A 26,231-nucleotide genomic window follows, 5' to 3' on the forward strand; every position below is an offset into this window, starting at 1 on the left:
CAGCTGGGTGGCAGATGTCTATAGCCAGGGAAGGGGGTAATACCCATGGCACTTCCTAGGCTATTAATATCAGCTCACAACTGTATACAAAGCCTTTACTAGTTATTAAAATGGAGGACCCCCTCAAAAAAAATTGAAGTAGGGTCCACCTATAATTAATAACCAGCAAAGGCTAGGCAGGCAGCTGCAGGCTGACATTAATAGCCAAGGAAGAGGCCTTGGATATTGGCCCCATCCCAGTCTGAAAACATCAACTCTCAGCCACCCCAGAAAAGGTGCATCTGTAAGAAGATGAGACAAGACGGAGTCAGCGGTATGCGGTGCCCTTTAAGGCCAGAACTATCTGGGCTGTCACCAATGCTAGCGGAGGAGATTTCCTCTGAGAGGGAGAGATCATCCAGTCAGACAGCAGGGGGCGCGGGGTACTTAAGGGGGCCTGAGGGCGGGAACGGGTCAGACTTGGCGGCAGGAGACGATTGACTCCCTCTCCGCAGCTCCTACCGATGACTCCCCTGTTTCCAGACCTCCGTGTGCTGACTTAGAGATTACCCCTTAGGCTATTGAGTTACCGTCTGTATCCAAACCACTGAATACCTCTGCTTCACCCGAGAACCCGTTGTGACAGCCGAGAGACTACTCCGAGAGACCGCAGATTGTTGTGGCTAGCGCACGTGCTCGCAACCCGTGCCCGACGCCATCCCTGGGACATTCATGCAAAGGACTGTTTCCACGTTCCAGCGTACCAAAGACGAAGAGGGCTGAATCCTTCAGCACTGTCGGGTGGCAGTGTTACTCATTTCTTCGGAGCAGAGCCAGAGACTTTGTGCATCATTTGAGACGCCGCCGGGAGATATTCCAGCTTTCCCCTTGTCAGAACTTCAACTCATAAGTGTCCCGTTTAAATTGTATATTCTCTTTGCCATTGCCTTTACCTCCCTGCAAATATTACTGTTATTGATTGTTTAGAAAAAACTTGTTAACCCTTCTCTGTCTGCGGTTACTCACTGCATCAAACTGTTTTCTCCTCTTATACATCCATAAGATATGCCAACTCTGGCACTTAGCCTTGCTCTTCCCAATTGCCCTGGTGCAGTGATAGGTGGGGGAATTGATGTCACCTTCATATTGTTAGGTGACATCAAGCCCAAAGGTTAGTAATGGCGAGGCGTTTATAAGACACCCCCATTACTAACCCCATAGTGATATTATTTAAAAATACACATCCCCTGAATAAAGTCCTTTATTTGAAATAATGACACAGCCTCCTTTAATGAACCTACATTTACCACAAACACATATACTGTACTCATGTAAACAGCCAATCCACTGAAGTCAATGTCTCCTGTAACAGAATTAAACTAATAAAAAACCATAGTCCTCACCTGTCCGCAGAGAAGATAATAATCCATTTGTCCTGCGATATGTCTAGCTCTGTAACATCTAGGTGGCAGGCTGCATTGTTGCACAATGCGACTATACAGTCTGCCATTCAACAGAGACACTGAGTAGTGCATGCTTGCTCATCTCCGTGCCTCATGATGAACTCCTTTCACCTCATTCACACCAGCGCAAGCGTGGTCGGAAAATTTCTAATGGCTCTCACACTGACGTCAATGCGTTGAGCTGAGTTCATTGGCTGTGAACTCCCAGGACCTTTCTGATGGCACCGTGAGCGTTAGAACTTTCTTACGCTCACGGTGACGTCAGTGAGGTGAAAGGAGTTCACAGCGAGGCGCTGAGCAAGCATATGCAGGCTGTATAGTCACATTATAGAATCATAGAATGTTATCATTAGAAGGGACCTCAAGGGTCATCGTGTCCAACCCCCTGCTCAATGCAGGATTCACTAAACCATCTCCGACAGATGTCTGTCCAACCTCTGTTTGAAGCTGTCGCTGTCCGTTGAAGGAGAACTCACCACCTCTTATGGCATCCAGTTTCATGCAACAAAGCAGCCTGCCACCTAGATGTTACAGAGCTAAACCCGTCACGGGACAAAAGGATTATCTTCTCTGCGGACAAGTGAGGAATATGGTTATTATTTTAATTCTGTTTCAGGAGACATTGACTTCAGTGAATTGGGCGTTGACCTGAGTATACGTGTTTTGGGTAAATGTAGGTTTATTAAAGGAGTCTGTGTCATTATTTCAAATAAAGGACTTTATTCAGGGTGTGTGCATTTTTTTAATAATATCATTATGGGCTTAGTAATGAGGGCGTCTTATAGACACCTCTCCATTACTAACCCCTGGGCTTGATGTCCCCTGACAATAAAAGAGTGACATCAACCACAATACTATCACCCCACTTCCCACCGCACCAGGACAAATGGGAATAGCGAGGCTAAGTGTCAGAATTGGCATATCTTACAGATACGCCTTTTCTGCGGCAGCTGAGAGCTGATGTTTTTAGTCTGGGAGGGGGTTAATATCAACAGCACCTTCCTAGGCTATTAATATCAGGCCTCAAGCTGTCTGTATAGCATTTGCTGATTATTAATTTTAGGAGGGGGGGTCCCCCATTTTAATAGCCAGTAAAGACTAAGTATACAGCTGTGAGCTGATATTAATAGCCTGCGAAGCTCCATGGGTATTACCCCCTTCCCAGGCTATAAACATCAGCCCCCAGCTGTCGGCTTTCCCTCTGCTGGTTAATAAAAAGTAATTATCCAAAAGAAAAAAGCCTAATAGGCAAAACGCTCCATAAAGAGACCATGCAACAAAGAAAAAGAAGCAAAGCCTAAAATTACAATGCTTTATTAGAAACGTTATAAAATGTCACAAAATCCATTAATAGACATGATTATGGGGGAACAGACACACAAAAACCCGCACGTAGGGTAAATAGAAATGCTGTGTACAAAATAGTCTCATGATTTCCCAGGCTAACAATAAAGCCACGGGAATGCGCAAATTTTATTATATGAAAAAGTGCAAGAAAGATAATATATGAAAGCGCTAAATACAATGAGGCATATGGAGAGGCAAAGATTAGCCAAGCTCGGGATACTGGGTGACATAACAAGTATGAGCACTAATAACAGTGTGGATATAAACCCAGCATATACCCAGGCATTAAATGCAAAGTAGTTGCTACAGCATATTTACCTAAAGTGCGGACAGGAGACCCCTGACGCGCGTTTCGCGTTAGCTTTCGAAAGCTAACGCGAAACGCGCGTCAGGGGTCTCCTGTCCGCACTTTAGGTAAATATGCTGTAGCAACTACTTTGCATTTAATGCCTGGGTATATGCTGGGTTTACATCCACACTGTTATTAGTGCTCATACTTGTTATGTCACCCAGTATCCCGAGCTTGGCTAATCTTTGCCTCTCCATATGCCTCATTGTATTTAGCGCTTTCATATATTATCTTTCTTGCACTTTTTCATATAATAAAATTTGCGCATTCCCGTGGCTTTATTGTTAGCCTGGGAAATCATGAGACTATTTTGTACACAGCATTTCTATTTACCCTACGTGCGGGTTTTTGTGTGTCTGTTCCCCCATAATCATGTCTATTAATGGATTTTGTGACATTTTATAACGTTTCTAATAAAGCATTGTAATTTTAGGCTTTGCTTCTTTTTCTTTGTTGGATGGTTAATAAAAAGGTTGGGGGATCTTACCCCATTTTGTTTTCTTAAAGGAAGCTATGTAATAAAAAAATGTGCTGTAAATTATACACACAAAGCACTGATTATATAGCTCACTCACATTTTTATATCTGGACATCTATTTTTTTTTCTGTCTCTCTCTCAATATTTCCTTGGAAGAGAATTGCTCTATATAAAAGCTGATGTTAAAATCGAATTGAAATCAGATGCTAGGTGTTCAAAATTGAAGCTTGTATACAAAATCCAGAACAATTTCATTCAGTGACAGCAAGCAGCGATCACAACCGATCACTCCATTCAACAAATCCCTCGTGTTGTTCTCTATGCAGCCGGACACCGCCAGAGGGCGCTGTGCGCATAGGACATTGTTTATTATTCCTTTCCCCACTAGGAAACGTAGAAAAGAGGAGCAAGATGGCGGACACCAGGATCTAGAACGTAGAGTACCAAGATGGCGCAGAGTCGCAAAGCATTCTGGATTCGCTGATTGACGTTTCCGGCACATGCGCAGCAGAGAAGCCGGCGGCAGCATGGCTGATAACACAGTTGCGGAGCTGCTGCTCCAGAAGCTGCGGGATGGAGCCTGCGGGGGTCTGGACAGCCTGGAGCTGGCGGGGGCTCTGGGAGTGGACCACCAGCAAGTGGTGGGTGCAGTGAAGAGTCTGCAGTCCCTGGGAGAGGTGAGCACTTCCCGGATGATGCAATAGCGCAGGGTGTGTGTATGGGAAGCATATGGCTGCTGTGGGACTACAAGTCCCAGCGTGCAGGGTAGTGAGTGCTGTGCAAGGAATCGTCAGCACTATCCAGTCTGTGCAGCTTCTACATAAAGTTTTCTCTATTGGTTTAATTTCTTATATTTTGTCTTTAAAATTAGTATATGTAGCCCTATATCCCGACGTCACGTCCCGCAGGGCCGCCATGGTGCACAGTGCTCGGCCGTAGGTGTGCAGCCGGAGTGCTGACCTCAGCTGCTGACTGCTGATTGGTCGGCACCGCGTATGGTAGCGCACGGACCGGCGGGTCTCTGCACCGCAATCCACCAGCTGGATGTGGGTCTGAGGATTCCCATCCTGTTGAAGTATTGGGCAGACTGTGATCTGCGTTCCAGCTGGCCGTCTCATGTCCCTCCAGATCATCGAGGCGCAGCAAAGATCCAGCAAGAAGTGGGAGCTGAGCGCCGAGGGGCAGGAGATCGCTGACAGCGGCAGTCACGAGGTCCGGGTGTTCCAGAGCTTACCAAAAGAGGGTCTGCTGCAGAGCGAGCTGACGGTGAGTGTGGAGCCCCCTGAAAATGCAGCTGAAGAGGGAAACAGTGAGTAGGACAGCAGTGCTTGCAAATAAAGGCTAAAGTGTCCGCTGGGCGGGTCCAGACTGTCTGTCATAGAGGAAGTCCCTGTGATTCATACCTGAGCTCCTCCACCCTGTGTGTTCCCTACAGAAACTCCCCATCGCAAAGGTGGGCTTCAGTAAGGCCATGTCCAATCGCTGGGTCCGGCTGGATAAAGGGGCAGAGGGCGGCCCCCGTGTGTTCAGGACGGTGAGTCGCATCTTTTATCATTTCCTGGTGATGTGAAGAGTTGTGTGTAATGCATATCTATAGCAATGGTTATTAAAGGGGTGGTCCCGCGCCCCTCGTGTAAAGGGGGGGTGGTCCCGCGCCCCTCGTGTAAAAGGGGGGTGGTCCCGCGCCTATCGATCACGCACTCGGGAGTCAGTAACCATGATGTTACCTGTTCTGCTGAAGTGTCGATGTGGAATAGGATGAACCCTTTAACCCCTTTAAAGGGGCGACCACTTAACAACACAGGGACACGTGACCACTGCAGGCAATCACGTCAGCTCTCCCAATGCGGCATCACATGGTGGCGCTACTAACCTGCTAATACTGTTCTCTGCCTTCGCAGGTAGATTCTGTAGAGGACACGGTTAAGGAAAAGCTGCAGCTCATCCTGCAAGGAAAGTCTGACAGTGTGAACGAGAAGGACAAGAACGAGCTGAAGAAGAGGAGGCTCCTTAATGAAGTGTAAGTGCCCGGAGCGGGCGACCATTACTGTGAGACCGCCCTCTGTAGGTAATGTTACCCATCGTTCCTTCAGTGCTGGATGTACATCTCTGCTCCAGCTATTCCCATTTCAGCTATAGCTTCAGGCTGTCCATCCTTTTTTTTTTTTTTTTTTGTTTGTTTGTTTTCTCTTCACCCCGTCTTCCATGCTTTACACTGCAGCTTAGCTTTTTTAGATTGACTCCAATGTAGAAGCAGTAGCTCACCAGGAAGTTGGTCTTCACAGAGCAGATTTCTGTCACAGCAACAACTAATTGTGGTTGGAGAGCATCACGTAGATCTACAATGGTGTGTGAAAGTGTTCCCCCTTTGGCATTTTTTGTGTTTTGTTACCTCACAACCTGAAATTTCACTGTTTTTTTTTCTTTGGAGGGGGGGGGGGGGGGGGAGGGCATGTTTCAGTTCATGTAAAGAACATGGCGACAACTGTGAACATTTGGTTTTCTTTTTGTTGTGAAGCAAACAACAAATAGGACAAAATAACTGAAAACTTCAGTGTGCATAACTATTCACCCCCTAAAGTCAGTACTGTGTAGAGCAGGGGTCCTCAAACTTTTTAAACAGGGTGCCAGATCACGGTACCTCGGACCATTGGAGGGCCGGAATATAGTTTAAAAAAAATTATGAATAAATTCCTGTGCACACTGCACATATCTTATTTAGAGGTAATAAAACAAAAATAGGAACAAATACAATATTAAAAATGAAGTTAAATCATCAAACTTACCGATTCTTTTGGGTTCTTCGAATATCCTACACTTCGAGTCAATTTTTTCTCTTTCTTGATATCATTGTTTCCTAGGGATTCAAAATTGCTATTAGTAAAATACCAACATACATACACAGCGCTACAAAAACAATATACCAGCAATAAAACTGCCCACATCAATGCAGCCTGATCAGTGCCCATCAGCGCGGCCTGATCAGTGCCCATCAGCGCGGCCTGATCAGTGCCCATCAGCGCGGCCTGATCAGCGCGGCCTGATCAGTGCCCATCAGCGCGGCCTGATCAGCGCGGCCTGATCAGCGCCCATCAGCGCGGCCTGATCAGCGCCCATCAGCGCGGCCTGATCAGCGCCCATCAGCGCGGCCTGATCAGCGCCCATCAGCGCGGCCTGATCAGCGCCCATCAATGCAGCCTGATCAGTGCCCATCAATGCAGCCTGATCAGCGCCCATCAGCGCGGCCTGATCAGTGCCCATCAATGCGGCCTGATCAGTGCCCATCAGCGCGGCCTGATCAGCGCCCATCAGCGCGGCCTGATCAGCGCCCATCAGCGCGGCCTGATCAGCGCCCATCAGCGCGGCCTGATCAGCGCGGCCTGATCAGCGCCCATCAGCGCGGCCTGATCAGCGCCCATATTGGTGGAACTCCACTTTTACCTCAGGCTCAGACTGGTGTGGTGCAAGAATCCCCAATAGGCAACATTGGTCCCCATTAGGCAGGTAAATGTCCCCATTAGGCAGGTAAATGTCCCCATTAGGCAGGTAAATGTCCCCATTAGGCAGCACAGGTCCCCATTAGGCAGCACAGGTCCCCAATAGGCAGGTAAATGTCCCCAATATGCAGCACAGGTCCCCATTAGGCAGCACAGGTCCCCAATAGGCAGGTAAATGTCCCCAATATGCAGCACAGGTCCCCAATAGGCAGGTAAATGTCCCCAATATGCAGCACAGGTCCCCAATAGGCAGGTAAATGTCCCCAATAGGCAGGTAAATGTCCCCAATAGGCAGCACATGTCCCCATTAGGCAGGTAAATGTCCCCATTAGGCAGATAAATGTCCCCATTAGGCAGCACATGTCCCCATTAGGCAGCACATGTCCCCAATAGGCAGGTAAATGTCCCCATTAGGCAGATAAATGTCCCCATTAGGCAGCACAGGTCCCCATTAGGCAGGTAAATGTCCCCATTAGGCAGATAAATGTCCCCATTAGGCAGCACAGGTCCCCATTAGGCAGCACAGGTCCCCATTAGGCAGCACAATGTCCCCCATTAGGCAGCAAAATGTCCCCCACTAGGCAGCAAAATGTCCCCCATTAGGCAGGTAAATGTCCCCATTAGGCAGGTAAATGTCCCCATTAGGCAGCACAGGTCCCCAATAGGCAGGTAAATGTCCCCATTAGGCAGCACAGGTCCCCATTAGGCAGCACAGGTCCCCATTAGGCAGGTAAATGACCCCAATAGGACCCGGCGTTAAAAAAAAAAAAAAAAAAGTACTCGCCTATGTCCCCCGCTGCTCTGAAGAGGCGCCCGCTCATCTCAGTCTTCTTCCTGCACAGGCACACAGGCGGCGTGACGTCATCAGGCCGCGCAGGCGGCGTGATGATAATCAGGCCGTCTGTGTGCACTGTGCTCTGCTGCATACGGAGGGCTGCATAACGCCTTTCCTCGGCGCCTCGTCCCGCCCGCGATTACAGGGCCCGCCAGCATTGAACTGCAGTGCAGTTCATGAGTTCAATGTCGGCCTGGCGGGGGGCCGGATGAAAGTCCTTGGCGGGCCGCATGTGGACCGCGGGCCGTAGTTTGAGGACCCCTGGTGTAGAGCCTCCTTTGCGGCAATTACAGCTGCAGGTCGCTTTGGATAAGTCTCTGTCTTGCCACTAAGATTCTTGCTCCTTCAGGTTAGATGTTTCCTTTGGTGACCAGCAATCAGTCTGACCACAGATTGTCCATTGTGTTAAGGTCTGGGCGGTGACTAGGCCACTCCAAACATTTACACGTTTTCCCTTTAACCCCTTAAGGACCAGGGTTATTTCCGTTTCCATTTTTCGCTCCCCTCCTTCCCAGAGCCATAACGTTTTTACTTTTCCATCAATATGGCCATGTGAGGGCTTGTTTTTTGTGGGACGAGTTGTACTTTTGAACATCACCATTGGTTTTACTATATCATGTACTGAAAAACGGGGTAAAAGATTCCAAATGCGGTGAAATTGCATAAAAAAAAAAGTGCAATTCCACAATAGTTATTTTGGATTTTATTTTACCATGTTCACTAAATCCTAAAACTGCCCTGCCATTATGATTCTCCAGGTCATTAAGAGATCACAGACACCAAACGTGTCTAGGTTCCTTTTTTTTTTTTTTTTTTTTTTTTTTTTTTAAAGGCAATCTGTCACCCTTTTTTTTCGGCTTGCAGCTGCCGGCATAGACATCGGGGGGCTTATGTACGGCATTCTGTAATGCTGCAGATAAGCCTCCGATGTAACCTGAAAGAGAAGAAAGACACGTTATACTCACCGGGGTGGGCGGTCCGGTCCGACGCCTCCCTTCTTCATGCGATGACGTCCTCTTCTCCCGTCCTGTAATGGCTGCGGCGCGAGCGCACTTCTCTGCCCTGTTGAGGGCAGAGCAGAGTCCTGCAGTGCGCAGGTGTCGGGAGAGGTCCGGTGCCTGCGCACTGCAGAATTCTGCTCTGCCCTCAACAGGGCAGAGCAGTGCGCCTGCGCCGCAGCCATTACAGGACGGATGGCATCGCATGAAGGGAGGCATCGGACCGCAACGCCCACCGGACCAGACTGCCCACCCCTGTGAGTATAATATAACGTGTTTTTCTTCTCTTTCAGGTTACATCGGAGGATTATCTACAGCATTACAGAATGCTGTAGATAAGTCCCCGATGTCTATGCCGGCAGCTGAAAGCCAAAAAAAAGGGGTGACAGATTCCATTTAAGTGGTGAAAAAAAATTCCAAAGGTTGCTTAAAAAAAAAAAAAAAAAAAAAAAAAAGGCCATTTTCTGAGACCCGTAGCGTCTCCATTTTTCAGGATCTGGGGTTGGGTGAGGGCTTATTTTTTGTGCACCAAGCTGTCGTTTTTATTGATATCATTTTGTTGTAGTTATGATCTTTTGATCTCCCGTTATTGCATTTTATTGTAATGTTGCAGCGACCGAAAAAAGTAGTTCTGGCGTTTTGATTTTTATTCTCGCTATGCCGTTTACCGATTGGATTAATTCTTTTTTTTTTTTTTTTTTTTTTTTTTATTGATCGGACAATTCTGAACACGGTGATACCAAATATATGTATATTTGATTTTTTTAATTGTCTTATTTTGAATAGGGCGAAAGGGGGGTGATTTGAACTCTTATTTATCTTTTTTTTTTTTTTTTTTTTTTTTTTTAATATTTTTAAAATATTTTTTTCTTTTACTTGCTTCATTAGCTTCCATGGGAGACTAGAAGCTGCTATCATCCTCGAAACGTGTAACTGGTTCATAAGTCTAAATCAAATGGTCATTACTCCATGCTAATTCTCTTGGATCTCTCTGCAGCATTCGACACTGTGGATCATCAGCTCCTCTTCACTATGCTCCGTTCCATTGGCCTCAAGGACACCGTTCTCTCCTGGTTCTCCTCCTATCTCTCCGACCGCTCCTTTACTGTATCTGTTGCCGGTTCCTCCTCCTCTCATTTTCCCCTTACTGTTGGGGTCCCCCAAGGATCGGTTCTAGGTCCCCTCCTCTTCTCCTTGTACACTGCCCCTATTGGTCAAACAATCAGTAGATTTGGTTTCCAGTACCATCTCTATGCTGATGACACCCAATTATACACTTCTTCTCCTGACATCACACCAGCCTTTCTAGAAAACACCGGCGATTGTCTAAACGCTGTGTCTAATATCATGTCCTCACTATATCTGAAACTGAACCTGTCAAAGACTGAACTCCTGGTGTTTCCTCCCTCTACTAATGTACCTATACCCGACATTGCCATTTCTGTGTGTGGTTCCACTATTACTCCCCAGCAACATGTCCGCTGTCTTGGGGTCATACTTGACTCCGAGCTTTCCTTTGCCCCCCACATTCGATCACTGGCTCGCTCTTGTCATCTGCACCTCAAAAACATTTCTAGAATTCGACCTTTTCTTACTTTTGATTCTGCAAAAACTCTTACTGTTTCTCTTATTCATTCTCGTCTCGACTATTGTAACTCTCTTCTAATCGGTCTCCCTCTTACCAAACTCTCCCCTCTCCAATCTGTCTTGAATGCTGCAGCCAGGATCATATTCCTCACCAATCGTTACACCGATGCCTCTACCTTGTGCCAGTCATTACACTGGCTACCCATCCACTCCAGAATCCAGTACAAACTTATTACCCTCACCCACAAAGCTCTTCATTGCTCAGCACCACCCTACATCTCCTCCCTTGTTTCAGTATACCATCCTACCCATGCCCTCCGTTCTGCTGATGACCTGAGGTTAGCATCCTCAATAGTCAGAACCTCCCACTCCCGTCTTCAAGACTATGCACGTGCTGCGCCAATTCTTTGGAATGCACTTCCCAGGTCAATACGATTAGTCCCCAATCCCCACAATTTTAAGCGTGCCCTGAAAACACATTTATTCAGACTGGCCTACCGCCTCAACACATTAACCTAACTATACCTGGGTGGCCCAGTCAAAAGTTTTACCATAACCAGGTTTCCCACATGCTTTATGCATCCATTAGCCCTCTGTGTTTGTACTGTTACACACTTAACATTATGGCAGGTCCATACAATCAGGGCCACTGTTACCACCCACCTTTCATGTCTCCCTCTTTCCTCATAGACTGTAAGCTTGCGAGCAGGGCCCTCACTCCTCTTGGTATCTGTTATAATCTATGTGATTATTGTTATGCTGTAATGTCTATTGTCTGTACAAATCCCCTCTGAAATGTAAAGTGCTGCGGAATATGTCGGCGCTATAGAAATAAAAATTATTATTATTATAAGTCTAAATAAATGTTTTGCTTTTAATGATATTCCTTCTCAGCAGCGCATTAGTGATATCTCCCTCCGTTTTCTTTTCACCAAGAGTTTGACAGCGGCATTTAACATGTTAACAGCTGTGGGTGAATCGCGATTCACCCTCGGCTGTTAGGGGCACATGTCAGCTGATCAGATCAGCTGTCGTGTGCCGGAAAAGGTGCGGACAGGGGGAGGCGTCCAATGACGGACCCTGCCCGTCATTGAACATTAAGGGGTTAAAGTGAACCTGACAGCAGGATTGTGGTCAGTAACCTACAGGCAGTGTCAGGTGGCCGTCATTATACTGATTACAAAGATACCTGGTGATGAAATCCGTCTTGTGGTTATTGTGTAATCTTTATTTTCAGTTTTGAGTTAATGATATGCTCATGCTCCGGGGCGGCCTGTGGGGGGTCTTCATGTGTAGTGTACAAGATTACAATGTTAAACGGTATCCTAAACATATGTGACCAAAGTGTCACACTAAAACAGGAGCGAAAATCTGTACAAGGAAATGGACTGCGTGCCCGCCCACACCCCGACGCGCGTTTCTCCTTTAGCTGATGCATCACACACAAATCGTATTCGAAAAATATTTACACACAGGTTGTAATGTAACAAAATAATATAAAAAGCCAAATGGGTGAATACTTTCACAAGCCACTGTATGCTTTTCACTGATGGGGTCAGCCTACGTTTCCTGCCAGTGTTTGTGGTCAGTCATCGAGTGAAGCCGCTGATTACAGCTTAAGTGTACTTTATTTTGTAATTGCCTTTAGTTAACTTGCTGTAAAGGGTTAAAGCAGAGCTCTTGGCTGCTCCCACTTGTTTATGGCTCATTCGGTTTAGGTTATTTGCAGCCGTTCCTTGTACTTTCTAATGGTTTTATCCTGGTTTTGGTGGAAATTATCTCTGTGTATAAACTTTCTGCTGAGCCCGTACTTGGATGATGCAGCTGATCTAAGTGAGCAGTACTGCAGTATAAAGCATGGTGGAATGACAGAAAATCAGTCTGGAGGAGATTTATGCATCTGTCTAAAGGTATTAACTAACTTCTTTGCCCACTGGACCTTGCTGTGATTTTGTTACAATCAGGTGGGTTTTTTGTTTTTTTTTATTGATCTTGCTATAATTAGGGTGGTGACCCGACGATAATTTATATACTTTTTTTTTTAATCTCTTTCCAGGACTGTTAAAACCTACTGGGTAACGAAGGGTAACGGCTTCAGCACGAGTATTACCAAACAGGAGACGGACCTGACTCCAGAAATGATTGCCAGGTCAGTGCAATTCATCATGGTCCTCCACGGATGGATGCCTGAAGCTGCGTCTCCCTCCTCCCCCTCTTGCCTTCCTCATTCTTCCCTGGTTTCCCGTTTTGCAGCGGTTCTTGGAGAGACAAGAAATTAAAGGCCTACAACTTCAACGCGTTGGGAGTGATGCCCGAATGTGGGCACCTGCACCCACTGATGAAAGTCCGCACACAGTTTAGACAGATCTTCTTGGAGATGGGGTAAGTGTCCTCCGTAGCCCCCCTGGAGCATCCATCATAGTTATTCTGTGCGTCTGCCGTCTGGAGACTCCGTCTTACTTTGTTCTTCCAGATTTACAGAGATGCCGACGAATAACTTCATAGAGAGCTCCTTCTGGAACTTCGACGCCTTGTTCCAGCCTCAACAGCATCCGGCCAGAGATCAACACGACACCTTCTTCCTGCAGGGTCCGTACCAAAGCGATAAATGTATATTCATAGTCCCCAGGGGGCATCTGAGCGCCGCAGCATCCGCTCCAGCTTCCCCCCCGGCAGCTGACAAGCGCCGCCGCAGCATCTGCTCCAGCTTCCTGACCTCAGCAGCTGACGAGCGCCACCGCAGCATCTGCTCCAGCTGCCTCCCCCCCGGCAGCCACGAGCGCCGCCGCAGCATCCGCTCCAGCCTTCTCCTCCGGCAGCCACCACTCCAGCCTCCTTCCCCCTGGCAGCCAACGAGCTCCACTGCAGCATCCGCTCCAGCTCCCACCCCCCCCGGCAGCCGACAAGCACCGCCGCAGCATCTGCTCCAGCTTCCTGACCTCAGCAGCCGACGAGCACCACCGGCAGCATCTGCTCCAGCTTCCTCCCCCCCCCCCCCCCTGCAGCCGACGAGCGCCGCCACAGCATCTGCTCCAGCTTCCTGACCTCAGCAGCCGACGAGCACCACCGCAGCATCTGCTCCAGCTTCCTCCCCCCCTGCAGCCGACGAGCGCCGCCGCAGCATCCGCTCCAGCCTTCTCCTCCGGCAGACACCGCTCCAACCTCCTTCCCCCTGGCAGCCAACGAGCTCCACTGCAGCATCCGCTCCAGCCTTCTCCCCTGGCAGCCGAGGAGCGCCGCCGCAGCATCCACTCCAGCTTCCTGCCTTAGCAGTTGACGAGCGCAGCAGCTTCAGCCTCAAGAGCCCTCCAACCCTGCCCCGTCCCACCCGGTGGCCGTCAAGCGCTGCAACTCCGACCCCAGCAGCTGTCAAGCGCCACAGCCACTCAATCCCATAGACTGCTCCCCGTTAGTATAGCATTGTTTTTCTAGGCAGTTTATGATAAAGTTCTGTTTCTTTCAGATCCAGCGATGGCGTCAGACTTTCCCATGGATTATCTAGAGCGGGTGAAAAAAGTTCATTCTGAGGGAGGCTATGGATCACAAGGGTGAGAGACTGGGGTATTTTCTTCTGTCATTGTGATGTAGAGACACAATCAATGTGACATAGCTCCTCCCTCTTGGCTGTGTCACCCTCTGGTGGAAGGAGCAGATTTTTTTTTATGATGTCATGCGTATGTAACGAATCAACCCTTTGCAGGTATAAATATGATTGGAGCATAAATGAGGCCAAGAAGAATCTCCTGCGGACCCACACCACGGCGGTCAGTGCTCGGATGCTCTACAAACTTGCTCAGCAGGTACGTTCAGGTGCAGGAGAGCCGTGGGTGACAGGTGGTCTGGGGTATGACGTGGCCCTCCCTCCCATTGTCACAAGACAGATTTGTCTAGTTTATAATATGTTTTTCTTTCTCTGTTATGTAGAAGGAGTTCACACCAGTCAAATATTTCTCCATTGACAGAGTATTCAGGAATGAAACTCTGGATGCTACCCATCTAGCAGAATTTCACCAAATAGAAGGTGTAGTGGCTGATGTTGGACTCACCCTAGGAGACCTCATGGGTGTCCTGAAGGAATTCTTCACGAAACTTGGTATGCAGAAAACTAAGAGCAAAACACATTTGCTTTGATGTGTCTTATCACACTACTATAATTCTGCCCCCTATGTACAGGAATATAGCTACTATAATACTGCCCCCTATATACAAGAATATAACTACTATAATACTGCCCCCTATGTGCAAGAATATAACTACTATAATACTGCCCCCTATGTGCAAGAATATAACTACTATAATACTGCTCCATGTACAAGAATATAACTACTATAATACTGCCCCCTATGTACAAGAATATAACTACTATAATACTGCCCCCTATGTGCAAGAATATAACTACTATAATACTGCCCCCTATGTGCAAGAATATAACTACTATAATACTGCCCCTATGTACAAGAATATAACTACTATAATACTGCTCCCTATGTACAAGGATATAATTACTATAATACTGTCCCCTATGTACAAGAATGTAACTACTATAATACTGCTCTTATGTACAAGAATATAACTACTATAATACTGCCCCTATATACAAGAATGTAACTACTATAATACTGCCCCCTATGTACAAGAATATAACTACTATAATACTGCTCCTATGTACAAGAATGTAACTACTATAATACTGCCCCTATATACAAGAATATAACTACTATAATACTGCTCCTATGACACATTTGGTTTGGGAAAATATTTTAGCTTATCAGTGTCAGAAACTAACTGTGGTTTTCTTCCAGGAATCACTAAATTGCGTTTCAAGCCTGCATATAATCCTTACACAGAGCCCAGCATGGAAGTCTTCAGCTATCATGAAGGTCAGGATCCAGCAAATGAAAAGATGACGTGTATACATTGTATTCACTGAAGCATGCCCCTCACTGGTCTCTGCTCCAGAATTATGCTTCTGCAAGTGATGATGCAAAACCTTGCAGTGCACGCATCTGCCGCTGCACAATTTCACAATGCACTTCTTTTTTCGATTATTCTTTAGTAATCCGCTTTAGATGGCTCTCTTATTAGTGTATTACTGCATGTTCCCGGGCGCACATTATATGGGCACATCTGTAACTCATCCCCAGGATTATACCACACGTGTTGTATGCTTTCCAGGCATTATGCTCGCTGCGTTCCTCGTGTGATTGGAGGATTAGGCCCTGTTATATAATACTAAGCCGCCCACAGGAAATAACATGTGTAAGCGCCGGGATCTGTCATGAAGCCAACACAGCAGCTCGGACGTGAAGTCATTGCGGGGCTTTATCTGGATCAGGGGCAGCTGCAGTACACTCAGTACACTGGCTGTTTCCATTCGATAAAGGCAAGCAGAGTTCTTGAAAATGGCGGAAGTCTCAAAACTGTAATATGGACATAATGTTATAGGTTGGCATCTTAAAGGAACAGTACACCTAGAAAATAAATTAACGAGAAGGTCCAATCCATATGGATTGGAATTTTTGCGGATTTTAGCTACACATTTGCACAGCTAAAATCCAAAGCAGATTACAACGGCAAGCTGGATTAGGTTTTGCAAGTGTCGCCTCTTGGTCCAGACTTTCGTTTTTATGGAAAGCAATGATGGGGTGCATCAGGTAATTTGTTTTGGATGAGGGATGGGCATTTATTCATTGTTATTGCCGCCATTTTCTTAAGTTGAATAGGCATTACACCGATACCTTAATGAAAGGAGCCTGCCTCAGGTCCGCAGATCATCCCTTTATGATGTCTCGCATCTATATCGGGATCAGTAGGGGATTGTTGGTGATTTGGGGTTTGTCCGGTTTGCATCTTTAATAGAAATAAAAATTGTTGCAGGTTTGAAGAAATGGGTGGAAGTTGGGAACTCTGGAGTTTTCCGTCCAGAAATGCTCCTTCCTATGGGTCTACCTGAGGACGTGTCTGTCATCGCCTGGGGTCTGTCGCTGGAGCGGTGAGTAAGGGGGTCAATAATGGCAGTAATGACGTCAGTAGTGTAATCGACCTGCCGCAGACGGCCGGATGGATTACCCGCGGTCTGATTGCCTCGTCAGTCTTTAGCCTGTTCCCTTGTTAATCCCTTTAGTGTAAATGTTTTCCGTCTACCGCCATATGCTTCACCTCCGGATGCGTAAACATGCTTTTATCATCATGTGACCCTTTCTTCAGCTCCATCTGGGGGGGTAGTGGGATTTATATGTGTAGGTGGGATGTTATGCGGTCGGGCTCTGGCTATACGTGCACCATTTGGGGTTTCTGCACTGATTCTTGTCAAACTCGTTCATAAATAATACCGTACCTGATAATTTATATAGTCAGTGCTCATTTTGGACCGCGTTATGTCTGCATAAGGAGAAGCAATAGAAATGTGTTTTGTTCTGTAACGTCCTGTAATAATCCCATTTATTATGGCTGGGGCCACAATCCAAAATGCTGCATTATAGAAGAGGTGCAGTTATGTACCGCCTGTGGCGCTGACAAGGGAAAGTCCATGCTGATCTGCTTGCTCATGTATTAGTTTCTTTTTTTTTTTTTTTTTTCCCCCGCAGAATGAATGTAAAATTATAATCTAATCTTTATTTAAAAAAAAAAAAATCTCCGTTTTGTGTTTGCAGCACCTCTGCTGAGCTATGTGTCCATTATTATAACGGACTACCCAGGCGTAGTCTTCCCTCTTTCCTCATTTTTTTTTTTTTTTGGCTAACTTACATGATGGCAGAATCAGACTACACTGATTGTAGTCTGTAACCATTGTGACGCACTGGAGATGTGGATTTTGAACTATGGGAATGGCAATTTGCAGCAATTAAAGATGTTTACCTTATATACTCGCGTATAAGCCGAGATTTTGAAAGTCCCCCTCTCGGCTTATACATGAGTCATATACCAGGGGGTCGGAGGGGGAGCGGGGGTGTCAGGTCATACTTACCCCCTCCTGGCGCGATCTCTACAGCCCCACCCTCCCGCTTCTCCCAGGTCTCAGGTTCCTTCCTGTAGCGGTCACATGGTACCACTCATTAAAGTCATGAATATGTGCATATTTATGACTTTATTGAGCGGTACCACGTGACCACTGAAGGAAGGAGCCTGAGATCGGGAGAAGCAGGGGGGGCTGCAGAGACCGTGCCAGGAGGGGGTAAGTATATGCTATGTTCACCTGTCCTTGCTCCATTGCTGCGTGCTGCGCTGTTGTCTTCCGTCCTCTGTCATTGATGTTCGGGCTGAGGGCGTGATGATGTAGTCAGTGCACGCCCTCTGCCTGAACGTCACTGACAGAGGACGGAAGACAGCAGAGCAGCGCGCAGCGATGGAAGGAGAATTGGTAAGTATCGCCAGTGCCGGGGTCCTGAGCCAGCGGTGACATTAGAACCTGTCACCACCTGCTCAGGACACCGGCACCGGACCCCCAGCGACGAGAGATATGTCATATTTTTTTTATTTTATTTAGCAGCTGCAGCAGCAATAATATATGGGGGCATAATTATGGAGCAGCAATATATGGGGGCATAATTATGGAGCAGCAATATATGGGGGCATAAACTATGGAGCAGCAATATATGGGGGCATAATCTATGGAATATCTTATGGGGCCATAACCTATATAGAATCATAGAATGGTAGAGTTGGAAGGGTCCTCCTGGGCCATCTGGTCCAACCCCCTGCTCAAAGCAGGATTTGCTAAATCATCCCAGACAGATGTATGTCCAGCCTCTGTGTGAAGACTTCTATTGAAGGAGAACTCACCACCTCTCGTGGCAGCCTGTTCCACTCGTTGATCACTCTGTCAAAAAGTATTTTCTAATATCTAATCTGTCTCCTCCCATTCAGTTTCATCCCCTTGCTTCTAGTCTTTCCTTGTGCAAATGAAAATAAAGATGATCCTTCTACAATGTGACAGCCCTTGAGATATTTGTAGACAGCTATTAAGTCTCCTCTCAGTCTTCTCTTTTGCAGGCTAAACATTCCCAAATCATGCAACCTTTCCTCATAAGACAGGGTTTGCAGACCGGTCACCATTCTGGTCGCTCTTTTCTGAACTTGCTCCAGTTTGTTGATGTCTTTTTTAAAATGTGGTGCCCAAAACTGGACACAGTATTCCAGATCAGGTCTGACCAAAGAGGAGTAGAGGGCAATAATGACTTCACGTGATCTAGACTGTATGCTTCTGTTAATACATCCTAGAATTGCATTTGCCTTTTTTGCTGCTGCATCGCACTGTTGACGCATACTCAGTCTGTGATCTATTAGTATACCCAAGTCTTTTTCACAGGTGCTGTTGCTTAGCCCTATTCCTCCCATTCTGTATATGCTTTTTTCATTTTTATTGCCCAGATGTAGTATTTTTCATTTTTCCCTGTTAAAAACCATTCTGTTAGTTGCTGCCCACTGCTACAGCTTATTTATTTCTTTTTGAATCCTCTCTCTCTTCTCTAGTATTAGCTATCCCTCCTAGCTTTCTGTCATCAGCAAATTTAATCAGTTTACCCTCAATTCCTTCATCTAAATCGTTGATAAAGATGTTGAACAATACAGGGCCCAGGACAGAGCCCTGTGGTACCCCACTTGAGACATTCTTCCAACTGGATGTGCAGCCAATTTCGACCGCTCTTTGGGTCCGATCACTAAGCCAGTTATGAATCCACCTTACAGTTGCCTTGTCCATTCCATACTTAGTCATTTTTTTCATTAAGGATTGTTTGAGATACTTTGTCAAATGCTTTGCTGAAGTCAAGATATACTATATCTACAGCATTTCCCTGATCCACCCACTCAGTGATTCTGTCATAGAAGGAAATTAAGTTAGTCTGACCTGACTTATTAGTTACAAACCCATGCTGACTCTGTTTAATCACTTCATTCTTATCCAGGTACTGACATACATGTTTAATAATTTGTTCAAATATCTTTCCTGGTATAGAAGTCAGACTCACCGGCCTATAGTTGGCTGGGTCCACCTTCTTCCCCTTTTTGAAGATAGGAACAACATTTGCCCTTCTCCAGTCTTCTGGGACTTCTTCTGTTTTCCAAGAATTTTCAAAGATTATGGAGAGGGGTTCAAAAATTTCTGCTATCTCCTTCAGTACTCTGGGGTGTAATTCATCTGGACCTGGAGACTTGAATTCATTTAGGGTTAACTAAGTGTTTCCTCACTGTATTTCTGTTTATAGATATCCTGGATTCTTCTATTCCCTTAATAGGACAATGAAGAACAGTTGATGTTACATTTCCTTTCTGAGGAAAACAGATGCAAAATAGGAATTTAATAGTTCGGCCTTCTCAACAACATGTCTTACCATTTCATCATTTTCATCCTGTAAAAATCCTATAGTATCTTTGACTTTTCTTTTACTTTTGACATATCCCCAAAATCCTTTATTATTGCTTTTGACGTCTCTTGCAAGCCTCAATTCATTGTCAGCTTTAGCTAATCTGATTCGTGCCCTGCAGGTTCTGCAGACAGCATTATATTCTTCTTTAGATATGCCTCCCTCTTTCCATTTTATAAACATTTCTTTCTTCCTTTTTAGCATGTGCTTAAGTTCTGTGTTCATCCATCCTGGTTTCCTTAAATGCTTCCTATTCTTCCCTCTTTTTGAAATTGTTAACAATTGTGCTTTGAGAATTTCATTTCTGAAGATTTCCCATCCTTCCTGGACATTTTAGTCCTTAAGGATATCCAGCCATTGGATCCCTCCAATTCTCTTTCTGAGTCCCTTAAAATCTTCCTTTCTGAAATCTAACCTTGACGTCTGAGTCTTCACAGGTCTTCCTCCTCTAGTTATCCAAAATTCTAAAATAGCATGGTCGCTACCTCCTAGGATCCCAGCCACTTTTACCTCCTCAACCATTTCCTCCCTGTTTATGAGGATTAGATCCAAGGTAGCAGATCCCCTTGTTTTCTCCCCTACCTTTTGGAAGATAAAGTTGTCAGCAAGAGAGGATAAGAATTTCCTTGACCTGTTAGTTTTGCCTGAGAGAGACTCCCAACAAATGTCTGGATAGTTGAAATCTCCCATGACAACTATGTCATATTTTTTGGAGAACTTGGCCATTTGATGCATAAAGAGTTCATCCATATCTTCAGCTTGCACAGGCGGCCTGTAGTAAATGCCTACAATGGTGTCCTTTCCATTGTTCTCTCCTTGTATTCTTACCCAAACAGTTTCCACAGAACTCCCAGTCTCTGAAGCTTGGATCTTTGTGCAGATATACGCGTTTCTAACATACACTGCGACACCTCCTCCCTCGTTTATCAAGTCTGTTTCTTGCAAATAAGTTGTATCCTTCTAGTCTTGTATTCCAATCATGTGTATGGTCCCACCAAGTTTCAGTGATTCCAATGACATCATATTTCTTTTCCTGCGTTAGTAGTTCCAGTTCTCCTTGTTTGTTGCCCATGCTTTGTGCATTAGTATAGAAACATTTTAGTTTGTGATTGGTTTCTCTTTCTCCAATATTTTTATTATGTTATTATATATGGGGCATTATTAACCTTTGTGCAGCATTATATGTGAAGTATTTTGTATGGAGCATTATATGGAGCTCCTGATTCAATATGGATATTCAAAAACATTTAACCTACTGATGTTTCAATTAATTTTACTTTTATTGGTATCTATTTTTACTTTTTTACATTTTACCAGTAGCTGCTGCATTTTTCACCCTAGGCTTATACGCGAGTCAATAAAGCAAGAAGGCCAATTTCTGTCAAAAATTGCCAAAATACAGATTTTTTTTTTATATATATATATATATATATATATATATATATATATATATATATATATATATATATATATATATATATATATATATATATATATACACAGTCATATGTAAAAGTTTGGGCACCCCTATTAATGTTAACCTTTTTTCTTTATAACAATTTTGGTTTTTGCAACAGCTATTTCAGTTTCATATATCTAATAACTGATGGACTCAGTTATATTTCTGGATTCAAATGAGGTTTATTGTACTAACAGAAAATATGCAATCTGCATTTAAACAAAATTTGACCGGTGCAATAGTATGGGCACCCTTATTTTCTTGATTTGAACACTCCTAACTACTTTTTACTGACTTCCTGAAGCACTAAATTGGTTTTGTAACCTCATTGAGCTTTGAACTTCATAGCCAGGTGTATCAAATCATGAGAAAAGGTATTTAAAGTGGCCACTTGCAAGTAGTTCTCCTATTTGATTCTCCTATGAAGAGTGGCATCATAGGCTCCTCAAAACAACTCTCAAATGATCTGAAAACAAAGATTATTCAACATAGCTTTTCAGGGGAAGGATACAAAAAGTTGTCTCAGAGATTTAACCTGTCAGTTTCCACTGTGAGGAACATAGTAAGGAAATGGAAGAACACAGGTACAGTTCTTGTTAAGCCCAGAAGTGGCAGGCCAAGAAAAATATCAGAAAGGCAGAGAAGAAGAATGGTGAGAACAGTCAAGGACAATCCACAGACCACCTCCAAAGACCTGCAGCATCATCTTGCTGCAGATGGTGTCACTGTGAATCGGTCAACAATACAGCGCATGCATAATGCCTTTTTGTATGACCAAACAACTCAATCTTTGCTTCATCAGTCCACAGGACCTTCTTCCAAAATGTAACTGGCTTGTCCTAATGTGCTTTTGCATACCTCAGGCGACTCTGTTTGTGGCGTGCTTGCAGAAACTGCTTCTTTCGCATCACTCTCCCATCACTCTCCCATACAGCTTCTCCTTGTGCAAAGTGCGCTGTATTGTTGACCGATGCACAGTGACACCATCTGCAGCAAGATGAGGCTGCAGGTCTTTGGAGGTGGTCTGTGGATTGTCCTTGACTGTTCTCACCATTCTTCTTCTCTGCCTTTCTGATATTTTTCTTGGCCTGCCACTTCTGGGCTTAACAAGAACTGTACCTGTGTTCTTCCATTTCCTTACTATGTTCCTCACAGTGGAAACTGACAGGTTAAATCTCTGAGACAACTTTTTGTATCCTTCCCCTGAAAAGCTATGTTGAATAATCTTTGTTTTCAGATCATTTGAGAGTTGTTTTGAGGAGCCCATGATGCCACTCTTCATAGGAGAATCAAATAGGAGAACTACTTGCAAGTGGCCACTTTAAATACCTTTTCTCATGATTTGATACACCTGGCTATGAAGTTCAAAGCTCAATGAGGTTACAAAACCAATTTAGTGCTTCAAGAAGTCAGTAAAAAGTAGTTAGGAGTGTTCAAATCAAGAAAATAAGGGTGCCCATACTTTTGCACCGGTCAAATTTTGTTTAAATGCAGATTGCACATTTTCTGTTAGTACAATAAACCTCATTTGAATCCAGAAATATAACTGAGTCCATCAGTTATTAGATATATGAAACTGAAATACATGTTGCAAAAACCAAAATTGTTATAAAGAAAAAAGGTTAACATTAATAGGGGTGCCCAAACTTTTACATATGACTGTGTGTATGTGTGTGTGTGTGTATATATATATATATATATATATATATATATATATATATATATATATATATATATATGTGTATATATATATATATATATATTCATTCAATAGGTGGAATTAAAACATAGCTTTTAATATGCAAATTAAAAGAACCAAACAATGTGTCACCAAAGAGTGGTTAAAATATCAAAAAAGACGCTAATTAAGTGACTAGTCCCTAAAGGAAAAAATGGGACCACCTAGATGTGTCATTCAGGATATAAAAATGTTGCTTATTGTTCTATACCAGGCAACAATTTATCTAAGGGAGACAGCATTAGTTGACAGTTTAGCATACAATGCTGTAGCCAATTGTGCATATATGTTCATGACTAGACCAAACAAAATTTGTGGCCACAATATTATCAATAAGTGAGATATAAATAATAAAGGATCGATCTCACCGATTTAGGCAGAGGGCCGGGAGTCTCCAAGGGTTCTCTGTATGCACACAGGAAGATGGCGATGGGAGGACAATGCCCTGTTAAATCCCTACAAACTAACCATCATCTGATCCCCAAACTCCCGCCCTGACAAGGGCAGTCCACAGCTCACCCTATATTGCACATGCCCTGCACTTTCCTTTAGAGGGGTGTCCCAACGCGTTTCATCCAAGTAACTCTTCAGGGGACTAACTTGTTATAAAGTGCCGTAGTGCTAAAACTCGAGAGACATGAATACTCCTACTCTCAATGCTGTCTGTTTTAATTCCTCCTATTGCTATATATATTTATACGCGAGTCAATAAGTTTTTCCCAGTTTTTTGTGGCAACATTAGGGGGGTTGGCTTATACATGAGTATATACTGTATATTCCTTTTAAACGTTGTGTATGTTATCTGCCTCTCCACTAAATAAACCTGATTAATTGTATTAATTTTTTTTCCCTTTCCAGGCCGACAATGATAAAGTACGGCATTAATAACATCAGAGAACTGGTGGGACATAAGGTTAATCTGCAGATGGTCTACGACAGCCCTATATGCCGCCTGGACTCCTAATTACAAAGCCGCCCTGTATTTTGCTTGTATGTGTTATAGAGTACCTGTAGGTATCTTCGGGCTCTGTACCTGCAGTGTGAACTGTCCCCTGATGATGACTCCGGAGCACAGCTACTACTGTGTGTGTGTAATGGGGCCTCTTCTTATTTTAAGGGGACTTGTATAGATGTCCAGAATTTGTTTGTATGGTTAGATTTTGATAAAGTGTTAAACTCCTATATATATTATATTTCTCTATTTTCAAGGAACACTCAAGGAAAAACTGATGTATTGTTCTGCCCAGTGTGTGGTCCTAGAGGAGTTTAAGAAGGGCTAAGACCCCGTATAGTATAAATCAAGTATTGGGGTTGGTGACACGCCCCGTCTTGCTGATTAGTAAATCTGCCCCGCTGTGTATTAGTCTTTATTATTAGTGTTCCTTTTTAAGAGCCGAATCTGAAAATGCTGCATTTTATAAGTAACTACATAGATCGTACCTGGGGGTGCAGGATATTTTATTTATTGACATTTCTTAGAACCTCATCCTTGATTATTTTTTGTCATGGACGGTGGATCAGGCTTCAGTACGATTACAGAGAGGAATGTTAGAGAGATGACGTGACCTCTGATGTGCAGATTATCAGCTTCTAATGGAAATAAATCACATGTATCACATTCAATTATTAGTTCTCTGTTTATTCATATTCAATACATCATTGTGGGATTTATAAAAAGTTCCATGTGTCTAGTATACAAAATGGTCACGTGGCATGGAGGCTGCCCCCTCCACCAAAGGGTAACAGTCAGGAGGGAGGAGCTATGACATGGAGTATGCTCCTCCCACTACACGGTAACAGGAGGGTGGAGCTATGTTATATGGAGTCTGCCCATCCCACTACAAGGTGACTTTTGGGAGGGAGGAGCTACGTGATATGGAGTCTGCTCTTCCCACTACAAGTTGACAGTGGAGGGAGGAGCTACATGTGTCTGCCTGTCCCACTATAGGGTGACAGGAGGGAGGAGCTATGTGACATGAAGTCTGCTCCTCCACCACAGATTGCTGGGGAGGAGCTACATGACCTGGCATCTGCCCCTTCCACCACAAGGTGACAGGAGGGAGGAGCTACATGCACTGGAGTCTGCCCCTTCCACCACAAGGTGACAAGAGGGAGGAGCTACATGCACTGGAGTCTGCCCCTTCCACCACAAGGTGACAGGAGGGAGGAGCTATATTTACTGGAGACTGCCCTTTCCATCACAAGGTGAGGCAGAAGGGAGAAGCTACATGCACTGGAGTCTGCCCCTTTCACCACAAGGTGACAGGAGGGAGGAGCTATATGCACTGGAGACTGCCCCTTTCACCACAAGGTGACGGGAGGGAGGAGCTACATGCACTGGAGTCTGCCCCTTCCACCACAAGGTGACAAGAGGGAGGAGCTATATGCACTGGAGACTGCCCCTTTCACCACAAGGTGACGGGAGGGAGGAGCTACATGCACTGGAGACTGCCCCTTCCACCACAAGGTGACAGGAGGCAGGAGCTACATGCACTGGAGTCTGCCCCTTTCACCACAAGGTGACAGGAGGGAGGAGCTATATGCACTGGAGACTGCCCCTTTCACCACAAGGTGACGGGAGGGAGGAGCTACATGCACTGGAGACTGCCCCTTTCACCACAAGGTGACGGGAGGGAGGAGCTACATGAACTGGAGTCTGCCCCTTCCACCACAAGGTGACAAGAGGGAGGAGCTATATGCACTGGAGACTGCCCCTTTCACCACAAGGTGACGGGAGGGAGGAGCTACATGCACTGGAGACTGCCCCTTCCACCACAAGGTGACAGGAGGGAGGAGCTGTATGCACTGGAGTCTGCCCCTTTCACCACAAGGTAAGGCAGGAGCTACATGCACTGGAGTCTGCCCGTGTTTCTACAGGCTGACACGAAGTAGGCTATGTCTAAGGCCGCATTCACACGTTCATTTTTCGGTCAGTATTGTACCTTGGTATTTGTTTTTCAAAATCAGGAGTGGGTGATATCTATAGAAGTGGTGCCGTGTTTCTATTATACTTTTCCTCTGATTGTTATAGTCCTGATTTTGGCTTACTAATACTGATGTAAAATACTCACCAAATACTGAACGTTGTCCAAGTTACAGACAGGCTTAATAGCAACCAAATGGATGCCACTTTCTT

General features: G+C 45.0%; 1 protein-coding gene across 2 annotated transcripts; it reads left to right on the forward strand.

Annotated features, from left to right (window-relative positions):
- The first annotated feature begins 4,052 nt into the window (after positions 1-4,052).
- Positions 4,053-24,718, forward strand: FARSA (phenylalanyl-tRNA synthetase subunit alpha). 2 transcript variants are annotated; one of them, XM_073587503.1, is made up of 13 exons: positions 4,053-4,293; positions 4,745-4,882; positions 5,052-5,150; positions 5,518-5,636; positions 12,590-12,682; positions 12,787-12,915; positions 13,007-13,122; positions 13,997-14,081; positions 14,234-14,333; positions 14,458-14,626; positions 15,336-15,413; positions 16,411-16,525; positions 23,954-24,718. In XM_073587503.1, the coding sequence occupies exons 1-13, from the start codon at positions 4,117-4,119 to the stop codon at positions 24,057-24,059; spliced, it is 1,524 nt and encodes a 507-aa protein (XP_073443604.1). In that variant the 5' UTR covers positions 4,053-4,116; the 3' UTR covers positions 24,060-24,718. The 2 variants fall into 2 exon arrangements, with proteins under 2 accessions (XP_073443604.1, XP_073443605.1); XM_073587504.1 differs by lacking the exon at positions 4,053-4,293 and having other exon boundaries at positions 4,788-4,925.
- The last annotated feature ends 1,513 nt before the right edge of the window (positions 24,719-26,231 follow it).

Source organism: Dendrobates tinctorius, unplaced genomic scaffold (assembly GCF_039654945.1).
Source record: "Dendrobates tinctorius isolate UK_male_01 unplaced genomic scaffold, ASM3965494v1 ptg000099l, whole genome shotgun sequence".
Lineage (NCBI taxonomy): Eukaryota > Metazoa > Chordata > Amphibia > Anura > Dendrobatidae > Dendrobates > Dendrobates tinctorius.

Excerpts from the sequence above, each read along its gene's own strand:
- FARSA (XM_073587503.1), top strand. The coding sequence starts at position 4,117 with ATGCGCAGCAGAGAAGCCGGCGGCAGCATGGCTGATAACACAGTTGCG. Across the intron at positions 4,294-4,744 it reads GTCTGCAGTCCCTGGGAGAG|ATCATCGAGGCGCAGCAAAG; the intron begins GTGAGCACTTCC and ends ATGTCCCTCCAG. Across the intron at positions 12,683-12,786 it reads ACTCCAGAAATGATTGCCAG|CGGTTCTTGGAGAGACAAGA; the intron begins GTCAGTGCAATT and ends CCCGTTTTGCAG.